The following is a 22,460-nucleotide window of genomic DNA, read 5'->3' on the forward strand; positions in this document are numbered from 1 at the left end:
TACGGATTTCTACCTCCAAGTCACAAGAAGCTGGGAACACACAATGCACCGGACAGCAAAGTTTCTGTTTCAAAAGACTATTAAAGTTGCTGTTTCACCTTCTAATAAAACATCGACTTGGTTTGCAGTGTTTGGTTTCACTTCAAATTAGTGCATATGACTTCCTATAGAGGTAAATAAAAATCTAGTTGTGAAGTTACAATAAAAAAAACAACTTCAGTAAATGAAAAAGAACATTTCAGGTAGCATTAATCAGTACAGCTCCACTGATCTCAGGGGAGTTTTGCTAACATACACCTACCAAGACTTGCTCCAGATAAACAGAAGCAGAATTGAGACCTTTACGTTGGGAATTACATCAAGAGTTGCACCATACTGTGCACCATACTGTATCAAAATTGAATTTCTGTAAAGAGACTTTATTCTTCTGACACACTTCCTTCACAAAAGCAAGAGTTATATTATTTCCTGGCTATGAAGCCAAACATTTAGACCAAAGAAAAGTAAGCTTTTTCCTCCTTAAAATTTATTTCTACTTCTGCTAGCATAAAACAGCATCTTAATCCTGCTAACATAAAACAGCATCTTAATAGTTTATATGATATAAATTATATTAAAGTTAAATTATCTGCATTATAAGATTTATTTGCACAGCATACTTCGCTATCCACCCTCTAACTATAGGACAAATTTTATAAAACTATACTAAGAAATGCCAGCTAACATTTAGTGAGCTTAGTGTTATTCAATCCAGACTCTAGCCACAGCAGTCATTTATTTTAATCTCAATCATAGATTCACCAAGGTTTGTCTTTAAACCAAGGAGATCTCTTTCCCTCAGTGTCCTACAAAGAGATTAAATTCAGCGCAAGTAGCCTAGAATGATACTGCTATGAACCAGAAGCACCTTCCCACTGAATGGCACTTGTCTGACACTGAATCCAAGATAATTAAGGCATTATTGTGCAGGGTTTTTGCTCTTCAGTTTTGGTATCATTTCAGAGGGAACATCCTCTTCTTTCCAAACCCTGTTAGCACCTTCTGCTATTTTTGCTACCAGCCCTCTCACAAACCCCTTCTGTTCACCTCACTGATTCCCACTAAACCCAGGCAGCAAAAAAGCAATGACAAACATACACCAGGAGCTGCAGGGTTTTATCACTTAAATCTCAATAATACATTTTACATAAACCACTATATTTCACATTTTTTTAACTTTCTGCTTGAGAAAATGAGGATTCAAAAATGCTGAATGCACTGAAAATAAAAAATATTTAACTCCATTTGTCAGCAGCAGTTTTGAAGCTCTCAGCACAGTAAGAGTTGACTATAGAAAAATTGTCAGCTCAAGAAAAATAATGCAATAAATCTTATGAAAATAAACAAGAGAAAGCATTTACATACCTCAACTTAACAACAGCAAACGGATCTGTAGCTTTTCAAGTATGCTTCAGCAATAAGTTTCCTCACACAGTTCAGATCTCCTGAATACCATAGTCAGGCAAAAAGAGCTGCTTTTCATCTACAATTGGTATCAGCAGAGGGAGAAAATAAGAACAGTGTATATTAGAACACCAGCTCTGAAATTGGCCTGCCGCGCAAGGCTGCGGCCCCATGCAGCCTCCTGCCCCTAATTACTCTCAGCTGCTTGTCATGTGGTGCTGCTCCACGATCAAGCGCTTTCCTTTCCTCCCGAGAGCTAAGCAAGGAAGTTACCTTGGTCTCAGCAAGCCAGAACTGCCGCTGCTCCTTTGCTTAAAGGAATGCAGCCTCTGCCCTGGCCAGAAGAAAGCGAAAGTTGCAATGTTTCATTAAAAAAATACCTAAAATAATAATACCAGACAACACAGCAGTCTACCCTGCTGAGACGCAGCAAGCATAAAGCACAAGCACCCGAAACAAAACGTAGAGTTTCAGTTTTGAGCTTTTTTGCCTTTACAGATGACAGGAGTATTATCTACAGCAAAACCAACACCAAGACACCATGGTGAGGCCATGTGAAAAGGAGCTGCAAGCCCCACGCGCAGAGCTGGGGACAGCAGAGACACTAAGAGCAGAGAGGGGGAGCGGAGGACAAAACCCAGCTCGTCCTCCCTGCGTCACATCCAACAGGCCTGGGCTGCTACCCATGACCAACCGCTCACTCGTCACAAAACTTGTCTTGGTTTCAGCAAGAGCGGAGGAGTAAAAAGGAGGTTAAGAAAGTCCATTACTTCTCTCTCATCTCATTTAAGAAGTGATGCAACGTTTAACATATCCTTAACATGTTCATCTACCAGTGACAAAGACAACTAACTCCTAAGTTACATGTCTCAGTGCTCAGAAATCTCCTTTCCTGAAAATCAAGGCAATTTTAATTGCCCTTTCCTTGATGAATATATATGTTTTGCTATAGAGACAACCGGGTAGGAGCAAACTATTATTTATATTGAAACACTTTTTCTACCTCCTGCTTTAGCATTTTGTCTTTCTAGATCTAACATCTGTTTCTTTGACCATGATTTTTATTATGAATTATAATACTCTCACTCACAAAATTTCACGAGTTTGAGAATAATTTGAAAAGTGTTTCCCTCCCCCACTCTGCCCTCTTCTCCCACACATAATAACAAAAAAGTGAAAAAGTTGGCACTCAGTTTTGGCAACACAAATATTTTCAACCTAGACCTAACTGCTTTCCTTTTCCATACAGAATAACATTAGTTATTCTGAAGAAAAATGTAGAGCACAGAATGTAACTCTAACTGTTCTGTTTTCTCTCAAGTGCTGAAAAAGGAACAGGATAAGAAGTGTTGACAGACACAGCAGCAATTGTTTGCCGTGTTGCAAACAGCCCTGCACAGGCTGAACACACCAACCGCTCGCCTGTAAGTCTTGGCAGGCAATGTGCAAGGAGTTAAAGCTATTTCACACGTTTTTGCCATTTTTAAGGGGAAAATGATTTATAAGAGGAAAATAATTTTCAGACTTAAACCTGTGATTTCAGGGAACAGATTAGGCTACTTTACTTTCCTCTGACCAAGGTGTTGTGAGGAATACCTAGTGATATCTGTGATCCTGCGTATGCAGGGGGGTTGGACTAGATGATCTCTAGAGGTCCCTTCCAACCCTAAGCATTCTATGATTCTATATCCTCCCAATCCTTCCGAAAAAGAGGTTTACCCAAAAACAGTAAACTTTGTTAGAAAGGTACAGTCCAAATAAGGCTTATTTTACTATGTGTGAGGTTACATTGCTCTAGAACTGCAGAGCTAGTACCAGAACGGAGGGCTCCAGCTTGCAAAGAGGGGCCACCACCAGTGCTCTGTTTTGGGTAAAACGCTCCCCGAGCGGCCGAGCCGCGCTGCCGCCGGCCCAGGGAAGCCGCCCTCCTGCTCCTAGGGATATCCCCTTTAGGGATAAGAGATTGGACTTCTTCTAGTGTATTTAGGGGGTCACATTTACGTCAGTAAAGTCCTGCAGCACTACAGACTTGAAGCTACAGCTCTACAGAGCAATGGTCAGCTATGTTAGTTATTAACTTTTCCTGCAGTTTTTATGAAGTCTTTCTGACAAGATAGTCTGCATGTTCAGAATTTATGGCCTTTTTGTAAAACTGATCTATGCTGTACAGTCTAAGGAGTTAGAAGGGAATCCAAAGACAAATGCATTTGTACAGCACGCAGTATTCCTCATCCCAGGCATCAGCAAACTTGCTTGCACATAGACCCTGCTCCTGAGAAAAGCTGCAGGTGTCTGAACCTGCTCTAGCAGCTGGTTTCCCAAGATGAACATGCGAGATTGTTACCTGTTTTACCTGGTTTACAGCAGGGATTAGGACATCTGCCACTAGAGACACAAAGAGGGGAAAAAAAGAGGACCCAGCAACAACTCATTTCAGCTAGCACAGCAGAACAACTCTCCTCTGCTTTCCAGACAAAAAGCAGAACCTGCCAAACATCAGTGTCTGCTGCCTCCAGCCACCTCCCAGTTACCTGACTCAGCTGAAGAGGGAAATGTTGTTCATCTGCATCCATAAATCTGATCTGTGCCATAAAGCTCCACCGGCAATCAAACAGAAAACTCTCCTGATTCCAACAGCCCTCCAAGAAACAAACAAACAAACAAAAAAGGGAAAACAAAATAGGCAACTCATGCTCAGAAGATCTGTTTTCACACCAGAAATGTAAAAGCTGAACTGCAGCATCAAATTGTGCAGTCTCCTTTCAGTGATTGAAGCGAAACTAGGTCAGGCAGCCGTCCTGCGACCCGAGAGGCACCTCTATGGACACAGAGACAAATCTGCTAACTATTTGGCAACACCACGGAGTAAAGTAAAACTTTCATGTTCTTTTGTTTCCACTATAAACTAATTAGGTAATCAACAGTGATCACCAGGGAGCACTGCTTTAGAATTGCAAGAAATAAAATATCAGCGTATTTACGATCAGTGGCTTTTAAGCAGAAAACAGCTGCTAGCCTACTCCATGTGAGATCCCAGGTGAGTATCTTCCAAGAGCTACAGCAATCCCTGCAAGAGTAACACACAAATGGAACACTAAGATAATACACACTTTCAAAGCATCCATTTTGTTTTCATAGCACATCTTGCTCCCTAAAGGCAAGAATCCTCACCAGCAATTGGGCCGTCAGCATCAGCACTCTGGAAAACCTTAGACAGGAGGATTCAGTTGTCTTTCTGTAGGAAAAGCACCAAAAGAAAGCTAGTCTGCTTCTATTTGAGGAACCCCATTAATGACATTTTAGTCATAGCTTGTTCTGAGGCTTCGCCTCAGGATAGGGGCCTCATACAAATCTGCATGAAAAGAGAAAGGTAAGAATATTCTTTTATTCCTGACGAGCTTGAACTCTTCTGTATCTCTTTTTGATCAAACTTATTAAAAGAATGAACATCTACCATAAACGCTGTTTTTCTTTCAAATTTCTGAGGGAGAACACAGCATAAGCAACAGAGATCAATCAAGTGACTGTATTAGAGTGGATCAGATGCTATTGCTCTTTATTAAAGTTCTGAAATATTAGAAAATATTAGAAATAATACAGCACCCATGTACAAAGTGATAAGACACCAGAAATAGTGAATAAAGTTATTAATTTAAAATAAAAATTCATGTTTGATGTTTTCTGGGTGCTTGATTTCATGAAGAGTGTGTCTGTAAAATAGAAGTGCCCTCATGTTCCCTTAAGCTATAAATAGTAATAATCTGATGTCCCTATCTTCATTCTGAAGAGTGCAAAACTTCCCGTTTTAGATCAGTGATCTTCATCTATGCATCAAATGGGTTGATGAGTAGGTGTATTTTTGAAATCAAAAAAAGTTACAGTTTTACGGGAAGCTGTCATATCAATGCCGGGGAAGAGCAAGAGTACTACAGTTTATTCAGATTACTTAGAAATAATTTTCAATGTTTTACAATCTTATAATGTTAATACTATTTGGCAAATTAACCCATGCTTAAGCTTAACAGATACCTGTTTGTTCTCTGCACTGCCTGATCCCGGCTGTCATTGCTGAGTGACAAGATGTTGATTTTTTTTTTTTTTTAAATAGACCTCAGCAGAGTCCTCATTTGGACAGAGTTGGGTTTTTTTCTTAACGCAAACAAGACTGTGGAGAGCTTTTGTAAAATTAACAGAGCAAGTCATTTTTAGTTCTCCCTACAACAAGACAACAGTGCCGTTTCCTTTGTAAACGTGTCCTGAGGAGGACAAGTTGAATGGCTTCACTAATACAGTCTGTTGAACTGTATTTCTACCATAACAACTGCAATGCTTAACTGTAGCACACTGAATACTAATCAAGGCAAGAGCCTAATAAATTACAATTAGTTTCAAGGAATAGTTCTATCTACAGACAGTTGGGACTAGGGAAAAATGTCAAGGCTGTCTATGACTACTTTGAAAATCAGTCTAAACACTTAGGAGGCTGCTGTCTCATGCTATCAGTCTAATTAGAATTTATTGGCTAATCTCAGCTTAATGTCACCACCTTTTCTCCTATCAAGATAATGACCATGTAACATAAATAGCCAATTAGCATTTGTTAAATTGCTTTTGACGTTCTTTTTAGGATCGCAGGTAAAAACAAATATAGAATAAACTTTACAATACTTGACAGAGAGTAATGTAATTCTCCCCTCCCTTTTTTTTTTTGTTCCCCTCTACCATCTCTTAAACCATACACATAATCATTAACATTACAGTCCATTCATTCTCTCATTTTTTTCAGTGGGTACTTAAATCACATATGCCTAAACTGACCAGTTCATCTTACTTCCTTCAGACTGTTCAGGAAGAATCAGGACATTTGTAGACACAGTCACTGCAGACCTACTTTATCAGATAAGACTCAAACTTCCCAACTTTCAGCTCTGCTGATCCTATTCCACTTCTTCAATGGCTTCCATTAAGGAAAGTGGAACTGCTCCCATTTCTCAAGCTCCCCAGAACACTAGGCTAGAGAAAACCCCCAGTGGCTCCGCACACCACACTGGGGCCTGAAGGCAGCAAGTGTTTCTTGCAGCAATGCTCTAAACTTGCAATGCAAAAAAACGTAAGGCTGAAATGAGGACAGGCCTCTTAGACTGGTTTCCTACGGAAACAAAGCTTAGACAGATGGACAGAAAAAGTGCATTTCTATCATTTCCGGCTTTTGCACCAACATTTGAAACTGTTTATCAATCTTAACCCTCTTTCACAGAAGGGAAGAGCCCTGAAGATAGGAAGCTCCTATGCACTTTGTGAAGAAACAGCAGCTGGATAGAGGCCGGGCACTCGGACACGCACGTCCACCCAGGCGCTGGCAGCCGCGACACGGCCCTCCCCGAGCCGGGAGGTGCCGCGGGCCGCGCGGCAGCACCGCGCAGCGCCCTGCGGCCCCGGCACGCGCTGCCGTCCCCGCCTGGAACAGGCACTCATTCCATTTCACTGCATTTGCTCTCAGTTTGCATTTAAAGACATTTTCTGTTTCAACAGAGATTCAATTTAAACACATCTGCTAGGAAAAATAAGATAAAATTAATAGAATAGAAACTGGTTGGATTTCTCAGTGCTAGTAGTTCAAGTATCTTTTCTTATCTACTGGAAAAAGTGATTCCACTTTTGCAGCAGCCTCTTTTCATAGGCCTTTCGAAGCCTTCCCTTATCTTTCTGCTGAAAAACTGCAGGATGCCAGGCCCCATGCTGTTCACTGGGTCCTCAATCCAAACAGACAACTTTAGAGAACTCTTAAATAAAGATTTATTGCCATCTGTTCCATTTTACAGCTGAAGGACCTTGAAATAAATAATACTAGTCTAGCAATTCAAACATAGAAAATGTTTATTCAAAACAAAACCAAAAATTACGAGAGTTTTGCTATCAAAAGAAATACGATCAAATTCTAGCAGTGCTTTTGTCCAACTTGGACACCAGCTCTATACAGATGCTCTCTTGTCTATCCTGGCACCAATGAGAGGCAAGTAAAAATATGGCAAAATTTAGCGTAGCCAGACAGTTCGTGCCCCAGCAGAAAAGGCCTGTCAAGCTGAATCAGTGTCAGGGAGAGAGCGAGCAGAGCACGGGCTGGAGCTCAGGGCACTGGCCGAGGAACACGCTGCTGCGGAGGGTAACAGCAACAGCTAGAGCCGACACGGCCACCGCGTCCTGGGGCACGTTCAGTCACACCTGAAACGTGGGTTAGAGCCAAGCAAGGTGGGAGAGGACAATTTTGATTAGCATTAACAGTTGAAATAAAAACAAATTATCCTAACTTTTTGCAGTAATCCACATTTTAGACGTTAATTATGCTTCAAAGTAGATTTGGAAAGTACCACCCGTTGGCAATAGCTGTAGCAGTAATTTGTTTCTCGTGCAAGCCTTACATCCACAGTCCATAAAGCTGAGAACAGTTTCACAGTGTGAGCTACTCCCACAGTTGTTAGATTTGAGGCTGTACTAAAGGTTTCAAATGCAGCACACATAAGTCACACGATTATCAGCAGCTGCTTGCAGAAGGAATGTAATTTCCCTCGGCAACTACTAATACGAAGCAAAATACTTGCAAGACTGGCTGAGATGCAAAAGAAGGCCAGACAACTTGCATTTTTAATCATTAAACTAAATCAACTTTTCTCTTCCTCCTACCCAGTATATTATCTACAAAATCTTACTGAATCCAGTTGCTAGAACCCACTGCCAATGTTACAAATAATGCTAGTTCTTTCATCACTGATAGCAGCCTACAGCCCAGTTCAAATATTCCCTTTCTCCAAGGATGTTATCAAAAAGGACTTTTTCTTTCTTTCCAGTTCACATAGCAACCTTTTTCATTACAGCTCTTTGGCTGAGCAGATAAGAGGAGTGAATGAAAAACCCAACGTAGTTATGAAAATAATGAGGGAGCAGACTCTCTGACCACAATCTGGTTGACTTGGGAGAGCACAGACTGCTCACTTTCATGGTTGTACTCTGCAGCCACTGAAGTGTTTAATAAGAAATGGAACGATGCCCTTAAAACAGCAATACCTCTGCAAGAGGCCATTCATCATCTTCTAATAACATGTGCTGTCTTGCCTGCCAATATGCTCCACAGAAGTATGGCAAAAAGGGAACCCCAAATATCTTTAACTTCACTTCTTTTGCCGTTCCTAATTTAAACCTGAAATGGGCTAATATACCTGAAAACTTGTCCACCCTTTCAAACTGTATGAGTTGGTCCAGTGAGAGACACTACCTCTATCTACTCTGCTTGTCTTACCCCAAAGGAGGAAAAAAAAAAAAAAGAAAAAAAAAAAAAGAAAAGGAATCTTGAGTAATATTTCAGCTGGATATACTCTACAATCCTATTTTACACAAAGAATCACAGCAGAAGCAGAGTGATTTTCAAACACTCCTTGCAAGTCCAGCTTCAGCCTATGGGACATTTCTATCCCTCCCTTCAGGCAAGACAGAGGACTTGGGCCACAACAATGACCCAAATTGTTATTGGGCCAATTGTTTGTGCCATTTAGTCCACATAACTCTTGATGGTTAGAGTCCAATTTACTGCCATTGTGTTTGTTTAGAAGAGGTAGGGCTGGAGGCACAAAAGGCTGCAGATGCTGTGTCACCCTGTTACACACTTCACACGACAACCTATTAAAAGAAGTTGTTCCCTTCTGATGAATATGATTGGGGCAACAACAGAACCTTCTCCACGTGCACAGCCGAGATCTTCAGACTTGCACAGCCCTACACGTTCCTAGAAGGCTTCAGGTGCCCCTATATTGCACCGCATATGCACTGTGAGTATAGCTCAAGCATGAGCACAATTGCTCTTGGCATTAACGCCTACATTCAGGGATGCTTTCTGCCCATTGCTGACTTACTACCCGTCCGTACACTGTCTCGCAGAAGTGCCCATTTTAGCCATTCTCTTCAGTGAAAAGGGCAGCCACAGAGAAAGGAAACGGCCTTGGGAAGTAGGTTTGCAAACTCAGAAGAAACAGCACTGCAAAGCTTAACATCTTGATACTATCTTCACAGCCCTAGAACTAAGATGGTTGCTTTTTCTTTTTTTAAATATAGTTTGAAATACTGAAGAACTTGCCAGGCCAGCTCTAAGGAGTTTGCCTGCACATTAAGGGATTCCAAGATCCACTGCTACACAAAGTGTTCATCCATATATCACACCAAAAGAGGATAGAAAAATCTTTTCAACACCTTGAAGTCACATCAACATCACAGGAAAAAATATGCTGGTTTCAAGTCATACTTTAATCTACGTGGCAGAAATTAACCATCAAAGATTGGAAAATACATCACAGAAGCTGAGACAGCTTATTACAAGAATAAAAAGTAAATTATATTGTATTATTTATGGGGGGAAAAAAAGGATATTTCAGAAAAGAAATTAGGAACTAGGATTCCTCATTAATCATGGCGTTACCTCCACTGGAGGTCAAACGGTATGAACACAACTGATTTAATGTGGCTCAGGTTAGTCCTGCCTCCTAATAGAGACACAGTTTTGAAGCTAGAATATATAAAAGATAAAAATCAGAGCAAAAAAGAAAGGAGTTGATAATATATTTGCATCAATAAAAAATAATAATAAATAAATTATTCTAATAATAGAATCTGCTCTAATAAATAAATATGTCCTAACCATGTATTCAAACATCTTTTCAGTCACGTTTGAAGCCAGTTCTGCAAACATGACCATATGTCCTGCAGGAGCAGTATCTGTAGAACAAGAGGAGTGAAAGCAAGTTCCTGAGTGCTTTGCACACCCAGCCCAGCCTTGTAAACGCTCAGCTAGAAACACCAAAGTTACTCTCTGAAATTAATGACAGAAAAATCAAACTTAAGTGTCTGCAGGAACAGATCACATGTGCAAGGCTAGAAGAGTGCAATAAGTTCAATGCATGTTAAGTGCACACTGGCTGAGTTATTAGACAATAGGGAATACAGAGAATGCCAATTTTTTCTCTCATTTCTGCATGTCCAGGGTTATGTGAATAATGGACAGACTGATCAAGAGCTGTTGTGCCAGCACAGCAGATACCTGCTCATAACAGAACAACTAAGAACACACAGAAGAAACAAGGGTTACTGCTTACAATACTTGTCTCTGCAAATGCTGCTAAAAGTCACTTAAAACCTTCTTTATCTCAACAATCTTCTCTTCAAGAGAAAAAGAAGAAAAGGAAATGTGTAGTCTAGTGATAAAAAAACTATTCCCATGTTTGAAGATAATGATGAAAACAACCTTACATTCTGGTTTCAGATATCTTGTTGTAGATGAGAAATTTTATTAACTGTAAAACTAGTGATAACATAAGTTGTAGCACATACGCCTCACCCAGATTTTTGAAACTATAAATGAGATGTAAAATTAGAAGCCTGAACTGGAAACACAGGAAGGACGGCTCTTTTTTCCATCTTTGTAACCATACTTCTGAGACACCCAGTTAGCATCACAAATACTGTTCCTACAATTACTTTTCAACTTTGGAAATACATGTTTTACCTGGAGCGGTCACAAGGAATAAACAAGAGGCTAAGGGGATGATTATATGTAGGAATAAATTTCCAAGGAAAAGCCATGCAGAACAGATTTTAGAAATTGCTCAGTGCTGCTAATAATGTTCATCCACAGGAGCTGATAAATATTTTTGTAAAGTTTCAATAAAAAAAAAAAAGAAAAAAGTCATCTTTTCGGTCACACTTACTAGCATTCCGAAGTCTAAATACACTCATGTAACACCCTGATGAAAAAGTCATAGGCACAAATGCCTAGGAAAAGTGTTGGAGCAGACATACAATCAGGATGCTCAAAATACACATTATGCAACTCTAGGGAAAGACAGAAGTTAGTTGGATGTTTCTGACTGTTCCTGCCATGTCCTTTATACTTTGTAGCAGCATTAAAGAAAAACCACATAAGTAACAGTGATCTAACTCTTACAGATCTGCAAAAAAGAAAGGACAAGCTTTTTTCTCATGTGTTTAAGCTTTCCTTAGACCTAAGACGATGAAGGTATTGGTTTAGCCCAGGCCCTGCAGATCAGCTTAGCTGGGCTGCTTAAGCCCTTCTAGCAGGCCGGCCAGCAGCACATGGAAAGGAGTTGCAGATAACCTAACACGGGATTTAAGTTCTGGCCAGCTAGATAGAACACGCTTCTTCGAGAATGGCAAATTGCTGAGATAACAAAGGCTGATTTTTAAGAATCAGAGATATGATGCATTAACTTTTCAGGAATGCACATCCTTGCCTGTGGGAAATTTTCACTTTGCAGAGCGGTTGCACTGCGGCCAGGGGAGCTGCGTGCCCCTGTGCTGTGGAGCGAAGCGCACAAATTCGGGCCCCCCTCACAAAATGAGGGCCCCCTGCTTTAAACCCGACAAGAACCGCGTGTTGAGGCCGGACAGGCGGCCGGTGCGGCCCGGAGCACGGGACGCCGCTGGCCAGGCGGGCACTTCCTGGCGCTCTCCCGAGCAGCAGAACCCCCTCGCGGCGCAGGAGGCCGCTGCTCTCCGCGCCCCCCGCTCCCTTCTCCGGCACGAGCAGAGCCGCGGCCCGGCTGGGGCCCGCAGCCCCCCGGCCCCGCCGCCCGCCCCTACTCGGCGGCCGCTGCCCGCTGCGCCGAGCGGGGCCCGGCTCCCGGCGCCGCCTCCGCCGCTGCTGCGCGGGGCTGCGGGCGCCCCTGTTTCGCCGCCGCCTCCCGTCACTTCCCGCGCGGGCCCCCCGCGCCGCCCCGGCCGCTGCCGAGGCCTTACCCGGCGGCGCTCCGCTCCGCTCCGGCCGGCTCCGCTCGGCGCCTCCCGCCGCTCGCCTGGCTCAGCCCGCGCGGCAGCCTCGGTTAAGCGAGGTGCTCTCCTGCGCCCTATGACTTCCCTGCGAGCAGGACACGTCCCATCGAAAAGAGGGAATCGTCACCGCAAACAGGTTCTGGAGGGGCAGCGCCGGGGCCAGGTGAGGCCCAGCAGCCGCTCTGGCGAGTCCCGCCTGCCCCCTGCTGGCCACAGCGCTGCTCCTGGCGGCCCCTCGGCCTTCCTGGGCTTGCGCGCGGGACTGATGGGGGCTCTTCCTCACGCCCCACGCGGGCGTTATTTTGCTCTCCTTCTTATCGCCTGGTCCACCCTACTGCTGTCCTCTCCCTTCCTCCTGTAATATCTCTCCACAGCCTCCTCCCATGACCTTAAAAGAAGACCCAAAGAAAGGATCACTTCCTTTCCAGTATCAAATTCTTCAGTAAGACCAAAATCTGAGAGTTTCTCCTCAAAGATCTCCATGTTTCCCACTTATGTATTAAAATCTTGAAATACCCACTGACCTCCTTGCCTGTAGTCTCAGCTTTTGCTCGGCCAGAATGGGGGGCCGCAGGGACGGTGCCTGCTGCAAGGCCAGTGCTGCTCCATCGAACCCAGGCAGCCCTCTCACCACTGGCTGCCTTTGGCACCCAGCTCTTCCCAGGGCCTCAGAAGCATCTGGAGAACCCCCAAACGGCAGCTGGCACAGCACAGCACAGCGCTGCAATGGACCAGGACACAGTCCAGGAGCACTCCCAGCCACTCAGGTCCTGCAGTGGACACGTAGCGTCAGCGGGTGCCGGGTCTGAGAGGCTCCTCCGACCTTCCACAGTGTTAGTCAGTGCTTCAGCCAGGGCGGCTCTTTCTCTCATTTCTCTAGCTAAAGGCAGAGAGGACTAGAATAGATGCATGGGCATATGCGTGTACACACACAGAAACGTGGGGGTAGCTCCATCAGAAATATGGAAAAATAATTCACTGTGAGGGTGACCAAGCACTAGAAGTCGTCAGAGAGGCTGTGGAGTCTCCTTCCCTGGATCATATCACTTATTTACCCGCATATGTGAACACGAGCTGAGAAGCGAGCCAGGTGCAGCTCGCTCACCACCACCTTCCCACTGGACTGAAATGAAGGCCCAAGGCAGTGACAGGCGTTACACAGCAGTGGCATTTATGGAGGACCAGAGCTTCGGCAAACCGCGCCAGCGTCCAGCAGAGCAGCACGAGAGCACCTCGCCGGTCTCCAGGCGGCCCCGGGCAGCGCCGCACGCCCCAGGCCGGCCGCCATTGCGGGCGGCGCCGCGCGCACGCGGGGCCGGCTCCGCGCAGCCGGCGGGAAGGCGCCTCGGGCGGCAGCGGGGCCGCAGCGGCTCTCCGGTCGCCGCCGTCGCGGTGTCAGGGCCGCTCCTCGGGGGCGGGCGGCGCGGGCGGCGGGCGCGGCGGGAAGTAGGGCCCGTAGATGTAGAAGCCGCTGGCCACGCCCAGCGCCACGGCCAGCGCCACGTGCGGCAGCGGCAGCCGCCCCGCCATGCGGCACCGAGCACCTGCCCGAGACACGCGTCAGCACCGCGGACCCGCGGACCCCCGTCCCGTCCCGTCCCGTCCCGTCCCGCCGCCTCCCGCCCGCCGCTCACCTGGGGCAGCGAGCGGAGCAGGCAGCGCGGCCGCCCGCCCCTCGCCTCGCCGGAAGGAAGTGCCCGCCCGCGCGGATGGCGGCGGCCGGCGGGGCGGTGCGGCGGCGCCCCGCGCTGTCCGGCGCGGCCGGCGGGCGCCGCGGCGGCGGTAAGAGGCGGCGGGGGCCGGGGGGGCGCGCGGCGGAGCCCCGCGGTGCTGAGCCCGGCCGTGCCGCGCAGGTCCGCCCGGCGAGAACCCCCGGCTGGTGGCGCTGGCGCTGGCGCTGCGCGGCCTCAACTGCGCGCTGGTGCAGACGAGCTTCGTGCCCGACGAGTACTGGCAGGCGCTGGAGGTGGCGCACCGCGCCGCGTTCGGATATCCTTCCCGCCCGCCGCGGGGGAACGGCCCGAGCCACACGCGGGCCGCGCGGTAGCATCGTGCGCTGTTGTTCGTGCTGTGTGTCCTTAACGTTAATAATTATGGATACCTGACGTGGGAATGGGAGAACGGCCTAAGGGGCTTTTCGTACCCGCTGGTCTTTGCGAGCATCTACAAAGCGCTACAGCTCCTTGCTAAGGATGACGTCCAGCTGCTGGTACGTATGGAGACACCAAGCACTTCACCCCCTACTCAAGATGTAACTTAAAAGCATTACATTTAAGCTGATGATTGTTCACAAAATATAGAAAGCCTGGAGCCTGCCATGAGGCAGTCGGGAGCACGCAGGCTGCCCACACGATGCCTCTTTGAACTTGAAATTTAACATTTTGTTACAAATAAGAAAGTTTTCTCTTTGCTTATGCAGATATGGGTCCCTAGACTTGTCCAAGCACTTCTGGCAGCTTTTGCTGACGTGAAGCTTTATTCATTAGTGAGACACCTTGAAAATGCAGAAACAGCACAGTGGGTGGTGAGTCTCAACCTTCAAAAATACAATATTAATTAACACTGTCTATTGCAATGTAAAGAATAGCAACATGACAGTAAGAAAAACTATGACCTTTACTTAAGACTACAGAATTTAGTGTGTTAAAATTTATCCCTGTTATTCATAATTATTTTCAGTTCTTCTGCCAGCTGTGCTCTTGGTTTACGTGGTATTCCTGTACCAGGACTCTAACAAACACCATGGAAACTCTTCTTACCAGTTTTGCTCTTTCCTACTATCCATTTAAAGGTTCCAAGATGGGGAGCAGGTGAGAAACTTTCTGCTACTGATAATCATAAAATCATAACGGTTGGAAAAGACCTTCAAGATCGAGTCCAACTGTAAAATCTTCAACACCATGCCTGCTAAAATGATCCTTGGCTGTGGATAATACTAGTCAACTGATACCATTTGAAATGATGCCTCTTAAAACATAAAAAAAAAAAAACCTTATTCATATAGCAAGCATTGTTTTAGACAGTGGAAGGAACAGCACATAGGGCCTATAAAATGACTATCTTCTGCTCCAGTGTCTCTACTCAAAGCATCCCTTTATGGAAAATCTTGATTTGGACTTAGAAGACTGGAGTTTGTGGTAACTTGGGAAAAGATAACAGAAGCTAGTGAGGGTTCAGTCACAGCTGAATTTGTTGTTGCTATTATCTTTGTTTACCAGGTATCTACTTTAAAACACACAGGCTCTTCTAGTAGTACACATGTCCTTCCATGTAGTAATTACATGGTTGACAGCTCTTCTAGCAAAACAAAGTATCTGCACTCAGAGAACCAAAATTATTTGTGGGATGTAGAACTTCTGGTCAGAGACTTGACAATATTTAAATTGTTAAAATGCCACTGTCTGCAAAAGAAGTGATCAAAGCTTCTGATAAACTTTTTTTCTTATGTTCCCTCATTCTAGTTACAAATACTTAACTTTAGTAGCACTTGCAGTTGTTATTCGTCCCACTGCTCTTATTCCATGGATACCTTTAGTCTTTAATCATTTTTGGCAAGAACAGAAGAAAGCAGACCTCATCTTACACAAATGCATTCCAGTTGGGTAAGTCCTTTCTGAATTTAATGAACTATGACTGGGCACAGCTTTATCTGAGCATCTGTTTCACCATTCATTGCATTCATATTCCATACTGCAACGAGACACAAAAAAAACCTAAAAATATCTGCTTTAAGGAAAGAACAGATTTCCTTTGCAGAAGCTTAAAGAGGAGGTATGTTTCCTCTAAATCCATCTAGAAAAAAATACAATCTGTTACAATTCAAGTATTAGTAATGCCACCAACTTTCCTCTTCTGTAGATTGGTCACAGTGGGAACCTCTTTAATAATTGACCGTGTGTTTTTTGGTAAGGTAAGATGCTCTAAAGACAATTTGTAAGATAGAGGTTATTTTTAAGACGGACAGATGTTTCAGACATTTTTTTTCTTTGTTCATTTCTGTGATCCTGATACTTTTGGATTTGGCTTATTACCTCTAAGTAATAAAACCTTAACCCCTGACTTCTCAGTTATTCTAAATTCTCAGGGTATAGTTTCATATTAATAGGCTAGACTCTCGTTTGTTTGAAACATATCAACAAACTATAAAACTTGTAGACTGCTGTTTTTAACTGCTAAAGACTATGAAGTCTGTGATGAGTTTTAGTAGAAGGGAGGTAAGATTTTAAGTATGAATGAAAATTCTACATTATTTAAGGGCAATGGTAACTATATAACATAACAAATATGTTAATTTTCACTTTGGATTCTTCCTTAACTTTTTCTTCTCCTCCCCCATCTCCCAGTGGGTCCTGGTTCAGCTGAACTTCTTGAAATTCAATGTGCTGCAGAATTTGGGAACATTTTATGGTTCTCATCCTTGGCACTGGTACTTCACTCAGGGACTACCTGTTGTCTTGGGTACCCACCTACCTTTCTTTATTCATGGCTGCGTGCAGGCACCAAAAAGATACCGCATCTTTCTAATGGCAGTGATCTGGACAGTGTTAGTATACAGGTAATTTTTGAAAGCCTCCTAACTATTTCATTGGTTGTATTCTTTTAATCAAAGCTTATGTCCTCTGTAGAGCAAAAATAGTGGTATTCAGGTTAAACAATAGAGCTTAAACTATCCAACTACTCCAACACTGCTAGTTTCTCATATTTGATCAAATAAAAAAGATAATTATACAAGAAATATTAAGTGATGAGATGCTTAAGAAAATAATTCAGCATGAAATCCTAGGGAAGATGAAAAAAAATATGAATCACCTTACAAGTATGTGCTGTGAACAGCAGTAGGACTAGTTAGAAAACTACTCACTAAAATTGTATTTCATTTGGTTACTTCTTATATTCCGAGTAAGACAAGAGGTTCTTCAACCCATAAATCTTACTCCATTCACAAGTCTTAACACAGCTCTTGGCCTTTATTATGGGACTCTATCATTTTAAGCACAGAAGAAGGTCAGTTGCTCTAAAGCATCAGAATCAGGTGCCAGTGAAATGCTTTCAAGCTCTTCATGTAACACACTTGTCATTAAGCAAGCCAAACTTAACAGCAGAAAGATGTGATGGATTAATAAACACTAAATACTATTCAAAGTACAGTAGTAACAGAATACAGCCAAACAGTAGTGAGACCACAATGCCTTCCATAGTCCAACTTAATCCAACTCAAAACTGGTTGTAGCTCTATTGGCCTTAAGGCTTTTGTTTTTGTTTTGTTTTGTTTCTCTTAAACTTGTGAGAACCTGTTTCTTCTACTTTGGTTCTCTTGGCACAAGCCAAAACAGTAATCCAAAAAACTCTCAACACTTGGCTTGAAAGATAATGTGGAAGTGGTGCTGCATGCCAACAAAATAATGCAAAGGTGAAAATTCACCTTTAACAGAGGTGAATGTGACTTTGTTAGATAAGAAATGCTTTTACTTAAGCACTTAAATGTTAGCTCACCATCCCACTTTTTATTGTTTTGTATTATTAAAAAAAAAAAGTACTAGCTAGGTTGTCACATCTCACTATTCATAGAGCCAGACCATTTAATTGCAGACAAATGTCAGATCACAGTAGCCAGACAGAATTTTTAGTGCTCGGTTTAAACCGACCAACAACCATTTAAACTTGAAAAAGGGAGATGTGTACTGATTGTGCTCTTGAAAAGTAAGTTTGTATGTTTACTCTAAACTGATTAAAAGCCAAATGTTTAAGTGCTTTTCTTTTAGTCCTATGTGCTCTAAAACATATTGTAACAGAACTGAGGCACTTAGCTTTCTTTCTGTAGTATCTTATCTATTTTATTGCAGTACGCTGAGCCATAAAGAATTCAGGTTCATCTACCCAGTGCTGCCATTTTGCATGTTCTTTTGCGGTAAGCGTTTAGTTTTAAAATATCCTATAACCCTTGGTTTTATATATAGAGATATATATTCACACACACATATATATATATAACAGTAAGTGTGTGTACGTGTGTGCATATATATAACACAGACTTAATAGTTCAGGTTCTGTGTTTTACAAAGCTGCTTAGAATGAGCCTAACCATTCTTTACAGCTAGTAAAGACAATAAAGAACAAGTCACTGAAATACAGGTAGAGCCTTCTTACATTGATAAAAGTATCTCCTGTAAAAAAAAAAGTTTTAAAATTGCATCACTTACTCCTACATTTTTAGCAATAACACCCTTACAGTGCCTTCCCTTCCTTTGCTCCTGTGCAGTAGTCTTTCTTCACACACTTCTTTCAAATACACTGAAACACAAAGGCTTTTATGAGTGTTTTTAGGAAGGAAATTCAACTTTCAAACTCATCTGTTTCTAGATTCAGTTGTATTAGTGAATGATGCTAATCTTCCTACCTGCTCTTGAGTATCTAGCAGTTGGAGGCTGTTTTCCACAGTTAATTTGAGCTTGGAAGCAATTAATTTGAGCAGTTTTCCTTTAGGCATAAAAAAGGATCAATCTGTTAAACTAGGAATACACAGTTTAAACTAGCTTTGAAATCAAGGGTAGCTCACATGAACTGCTGCATTGGCACTTGAGGGCTTGATTTTTCCTATCTGTTGGATCTTGAAGAAAATCTGTCCACAGTTTAAACTAGAAGGCATATTTTTCTAAAGCATTAACAGCAACACTTAAAATACTCCTTTTTTTCTTGTCCTTGTTAAATACAGAGAAGAGTCTGATAAAGAAGTATTTTATATTTTACACACCAAGTATTAGCTAGACTAGCGTTACATCTATAGAAAAGGTGACATCGTTGTGTAAAACAAAGTAAAAAAAGCTCCAGAGGACGTTTTAGAACATGAAGTTGCATAGCTTTCATTTAAAATAAAAGTTCAAGACAGATAAGCCAATTATGTTAGCCTAATCAAGAGTACATCTTATTCAATTTTGTGCACTACAGAGGTCAGGTATTTAATATACCTTAGCTTAGTGCAACATCCAGGTCAGTAGCAGATTTAAGATAACTCATTTTACTTCTAGATGCAGCAAAACTCCTCTTATGGAGAAATAACTCTTTCATGCTGTTAATATCCATCTTAGCTTTCAAAAGGGAATAGAGACATTTTCTCCATTTACCAAGAGCTGAATACTTTTGTTTGGATACTTTTGTAACAAAAAGATGACAAGATTTCTGATAACTCAGTGGTTACAAATAAGTCTTTAAATTGCTGATAATGTTAGATATAAAAGCAGTAAAAATGCCCATTAGTTTTGAAGTCCTTTCCTAAAGATAAGCATACCTAAAGATAAGCTAACAGTTTCACAAAAGCTGAAAAGAAAAAATGCCTATAATAGAATGTTTCCACTGGTGTTTAAACCACAGACTAATTACGGGACTTTGTTTTCATCTAAGATGAAGATCTTCAATTTGTTAGAACACAGAGCAGCTGAAGACTATTGAATGTATTTGTTGCACTGACTTCTGAAACAGGCCTATTCTAGTTGTTTGTTTTGATTCAGTATAGGTCAATCGAAAGACCACCAATACTACATAAAATACTTTCATAAGATCGACAAGAAGCTCATAAAGGTCTTTAGACATTAGAACATGTAGGTGTTTTGTCTGAAAAGTTAACCTGCGGCTGTGGCTATGAGAAATAGGTCATTAGCTATCTCCCTTCAGGAGAAAGGTCTCTCTTCCTTGTATTAGTTCCTTCAAGAAATGGGGAAGGATATAGAGAAGGAGAGAGCAGTAAGCTTGTCCAAGGGAGGTGACTTAGAAACCAGTAACAATAAGAACCCTACCAAACTTATGAAAGGAATGCTGTAGCTATCAGCACACTGGAGAAAGAATGCCAGCTTGCTGGCAGCAGAGTACCTGGCATTCATACTGGCTCTGCTTGAACATTAGTAAATCAAAACACATCATTATATCTTCACATGTCATTCATGTATGGACAATTACTTCCAGTAAATGAAAAATTGTCTCTAAAGAGGTAAAGCAGTGGCCTTGAAATTTTACTTCTAGATTCTAAGAGACAGGTACAGGCTTAACATTTATATTGTTATATCTACAAGAGAACAAAGTTTAATCCTTGAATTTCCTCATATAATTCAATTTTCCTCAAAATAATTCAAAACCAGGTCATTGCTGTAAATTGAATAGTGATTTTTTCCATTAAGTTACAATACTTTCATAAAAGACTGTGTGTGAAATTGTTAGTATTTACCTATCTCTAAAACTTACTTACATGTTTCTCTAGGATATTCTTTGAAACAATTGAAAACCTGGAAGAAATCCGCAGCAATTTTCCTGCTTTTAACAAATTTGCTCCCAGCCCTGTATACAGGCTTGATTCACCAGCGAGGCTCTCTTGATGTTATGAGTCATGTCCAGCAGCTGTGTAATAACTCTTACCAGTCACAAGCTTCTGTCTTCTTCATGATGCCATGCCACTCTACTCCATTTTACAGGTAACAGAACAGCCAAGAGAGTGTATAATATCAGAATTCATGTATCTAAGCAGATTTTTGTTTTGTTTCCCCTCCTCCAAACTTAATAAATTGAGATTAATGAAAGAGCACAAGAAATGGTTTAGGTTTTGGTTTTTTATACGCATATACAGTTAATATAGAATAACTTGGGAAAACTAGATAAATGCTTACTCCACAGAATAAAATTCAGCATCTATATTTTTTAAATGTTTTTTTCACAAGGTTTTGTAGTAGTTATATGCAATAAGCAGGTAAGTTGTGACTTTTGACAGTAATTCTTATTGCTTCACTGTGATAATTTTTCAGTAAAAATTACTGACTATAAGCTCTATATTACTTTAATTTTGCCTTTACCCTCTAGTACTAAAAGTGAAGAAATAATTGTAACACAGTGACTGAAGTCACTATTCCAATAAATTTGCAATACATCAAATTAATAAAATATCAGGCTGATGTTGAAAAGTACCTTTTATTTAAGGAACCGATGTTATGCAGATGGTATTTTTGTTGAGATAAATCTTCCTTCTGTGAACTGCTAAACATACAGTCATGGGAACTTGGATCTGAATGTACTCATTGTACTGATTCTTCCATATAAAATACAGAAAGAAAGAAAATATTATATGGCTCAAGGAAAAACTTAATATAGCTTTAGGTGATGAGTCATTTCAAGTCTCTGATTTTCATCAGTTTATCCAGATTTTTTTTTTCCTCCCTAGCCATGTTCATTGTCCTCTAAAAATGAGATTCCTTCAGTGTCCCCCAGACCTAACTGGAAATGAGAGCTACGTTGATGAAGCAGATAGATTTTACTCCAATCCGCTTGCCTGGCTTAATGAGGAATTTTACAGTGAGACATTATTACCCAGCCACTTGATCTTCTTCAGTGTGCTAGAACAGGTATGGTAAAACTGCAAAGATCTGGTCTTAAAGGCAAGTTACAAAAGAAATTAAGCTAGAGTTATAATTAAGATTTTGATAGTTATGTGTTTTAAAAAGCTATAGACAATAACTTTAATAAAACCCTCTAGCTCATAATATAGTATACCCAGTGTTCCAGTGATACATAGTTAGAATTCCTGGATGCCCTTTGTGCAAATTCTACGTGTCAAAGTCTTCTTCTATGGAATTTTCCTCAAGCCATACTTAAAATCAAATGTGTAGTCCGTTCCCATAATTATATAATTTTAAGTGACTTTATAGACACATAAGAAGTAACAAGACCTCTACTTAGAGCATGCTTTCCACTCAATTCTTTTACAAAGTCTATGTACTCAACTTGGTCTGGTGAAGATCCACTTGTGATAGGATTGAACAGGATAGGAATCTCTTGTTGCAGACGCCTTTCCTAAATAAAGGACAAAACTTCCACGTGGTAGTTGAATTGATGGTTTCAAGAAGACTTTGAAACACACTTTTGATACTTCCAGATACAGTTTTTGGACTTTGCAAACTCATGTATGTTCATTTACAGGAAATATCATCATTTCTAACTTTAAAGGGCTATGAGAAGTCTGCCACTGTCTTTCATACTCATGTACCTCAAGGACGAATTGGAAGCCACATCTATGTCTACAGAAGAAAAGCTGAAATGAATCATGCCTGAAGATCAGTTTCTAGACTTAAGACCTAATGAAAGCAGTTTTACATATTTGTACTACGCTTAGAAGTTCTTATACTACGAAAAAGAAAGTGTAATGAGTTTGA

The 22,460-nt window shown here is 41.9% G+C and overlaps 2 protein-coding genes across 2 annotated transcripts in view; one reads left to right on the forward strand and one right to left on the reverse strand.

Annotated features, from left to right (window-relative positions):
- The window catches only part of CCPG1 (cell cycle progression 1), a 53,970-nt gene that overhangs the window by 9,736 nt on the left and 21,774 nt on the right, over positions 1-22,460 (reverse strand). The gene's annotated exons all lie outside the window — the stretch shown is intronic.
- On the forward strand, positions 14,363-22,411 carry PIGB (phosphatidylinositol glycan anchor biosynthesis class B). Its single transcript, XM_010219319.2, has 10 exons — positions 14,363-14,482; positions 14,693-14,797; positions 14,953-15,083; positions 15,735-15,875; positions 16,132-16,183; positions 16,617-16,828; positions 18,117-18,181; positions 20,522-20,732; positions 21,473-21,653; positions 22,228-22,411. Exons 3-10 carry the CDS (start codon positions 15,016-15,018, stop codon positions 22,357-22,359), a joined length of 1,062 nt encoding a protein of 353 aa, XP_010217621.2. The 5' UTR covers positions 14,363-14,482; positions 14,693-14,797; positions 14,953-15,015; the 3' UTR covers positions 22,360-22,411.

The sequence above is a fragment of the Tinamus guttatus genome, unplaced genomic scaffold (assembly GCF_059628265.1).
Source record: "Tinamus guttatus ecotype Peru unplaced genomic scaffold, ASM5962826v1 Tinamus_guttatus_pri_ptg000004l, whole genome shotgun sequence".
Classification (NCBI taxonomy): Eukaryota; Metazoa; Chordata; class Aves; order Tinamiformes; family Tinamidae; genus Tinamus; species Tinamus guttatus.

What these genes read in the sequence shown, in the direction of transcription:
- PIGB (XM_010219319.2), top strand. Translation starts at nt 15,016, where the DNA reads ATGGAAACTCTTCTTACCAGTTTTGCTCTTTCCTACTATCCATTTAAA. An exon ending in TGGACAGTGTTAGTATACAG is followed by an intron (nt 16,829 to 18,116) that starts GTAATTTTTGAA and finishes ATTTTATTGCAG; the next exon opens with TACGCTGAGCCATAAAGAAT. An exon ending in CACTCTACTCCATTTTACAG is followed by an intron (nt 20,733 to 21,472) that starts GTAACAGAACAG and finishes TTTCCTCCCTAG; the next exon opens with CCATGTTCATTGTCCTCTAA.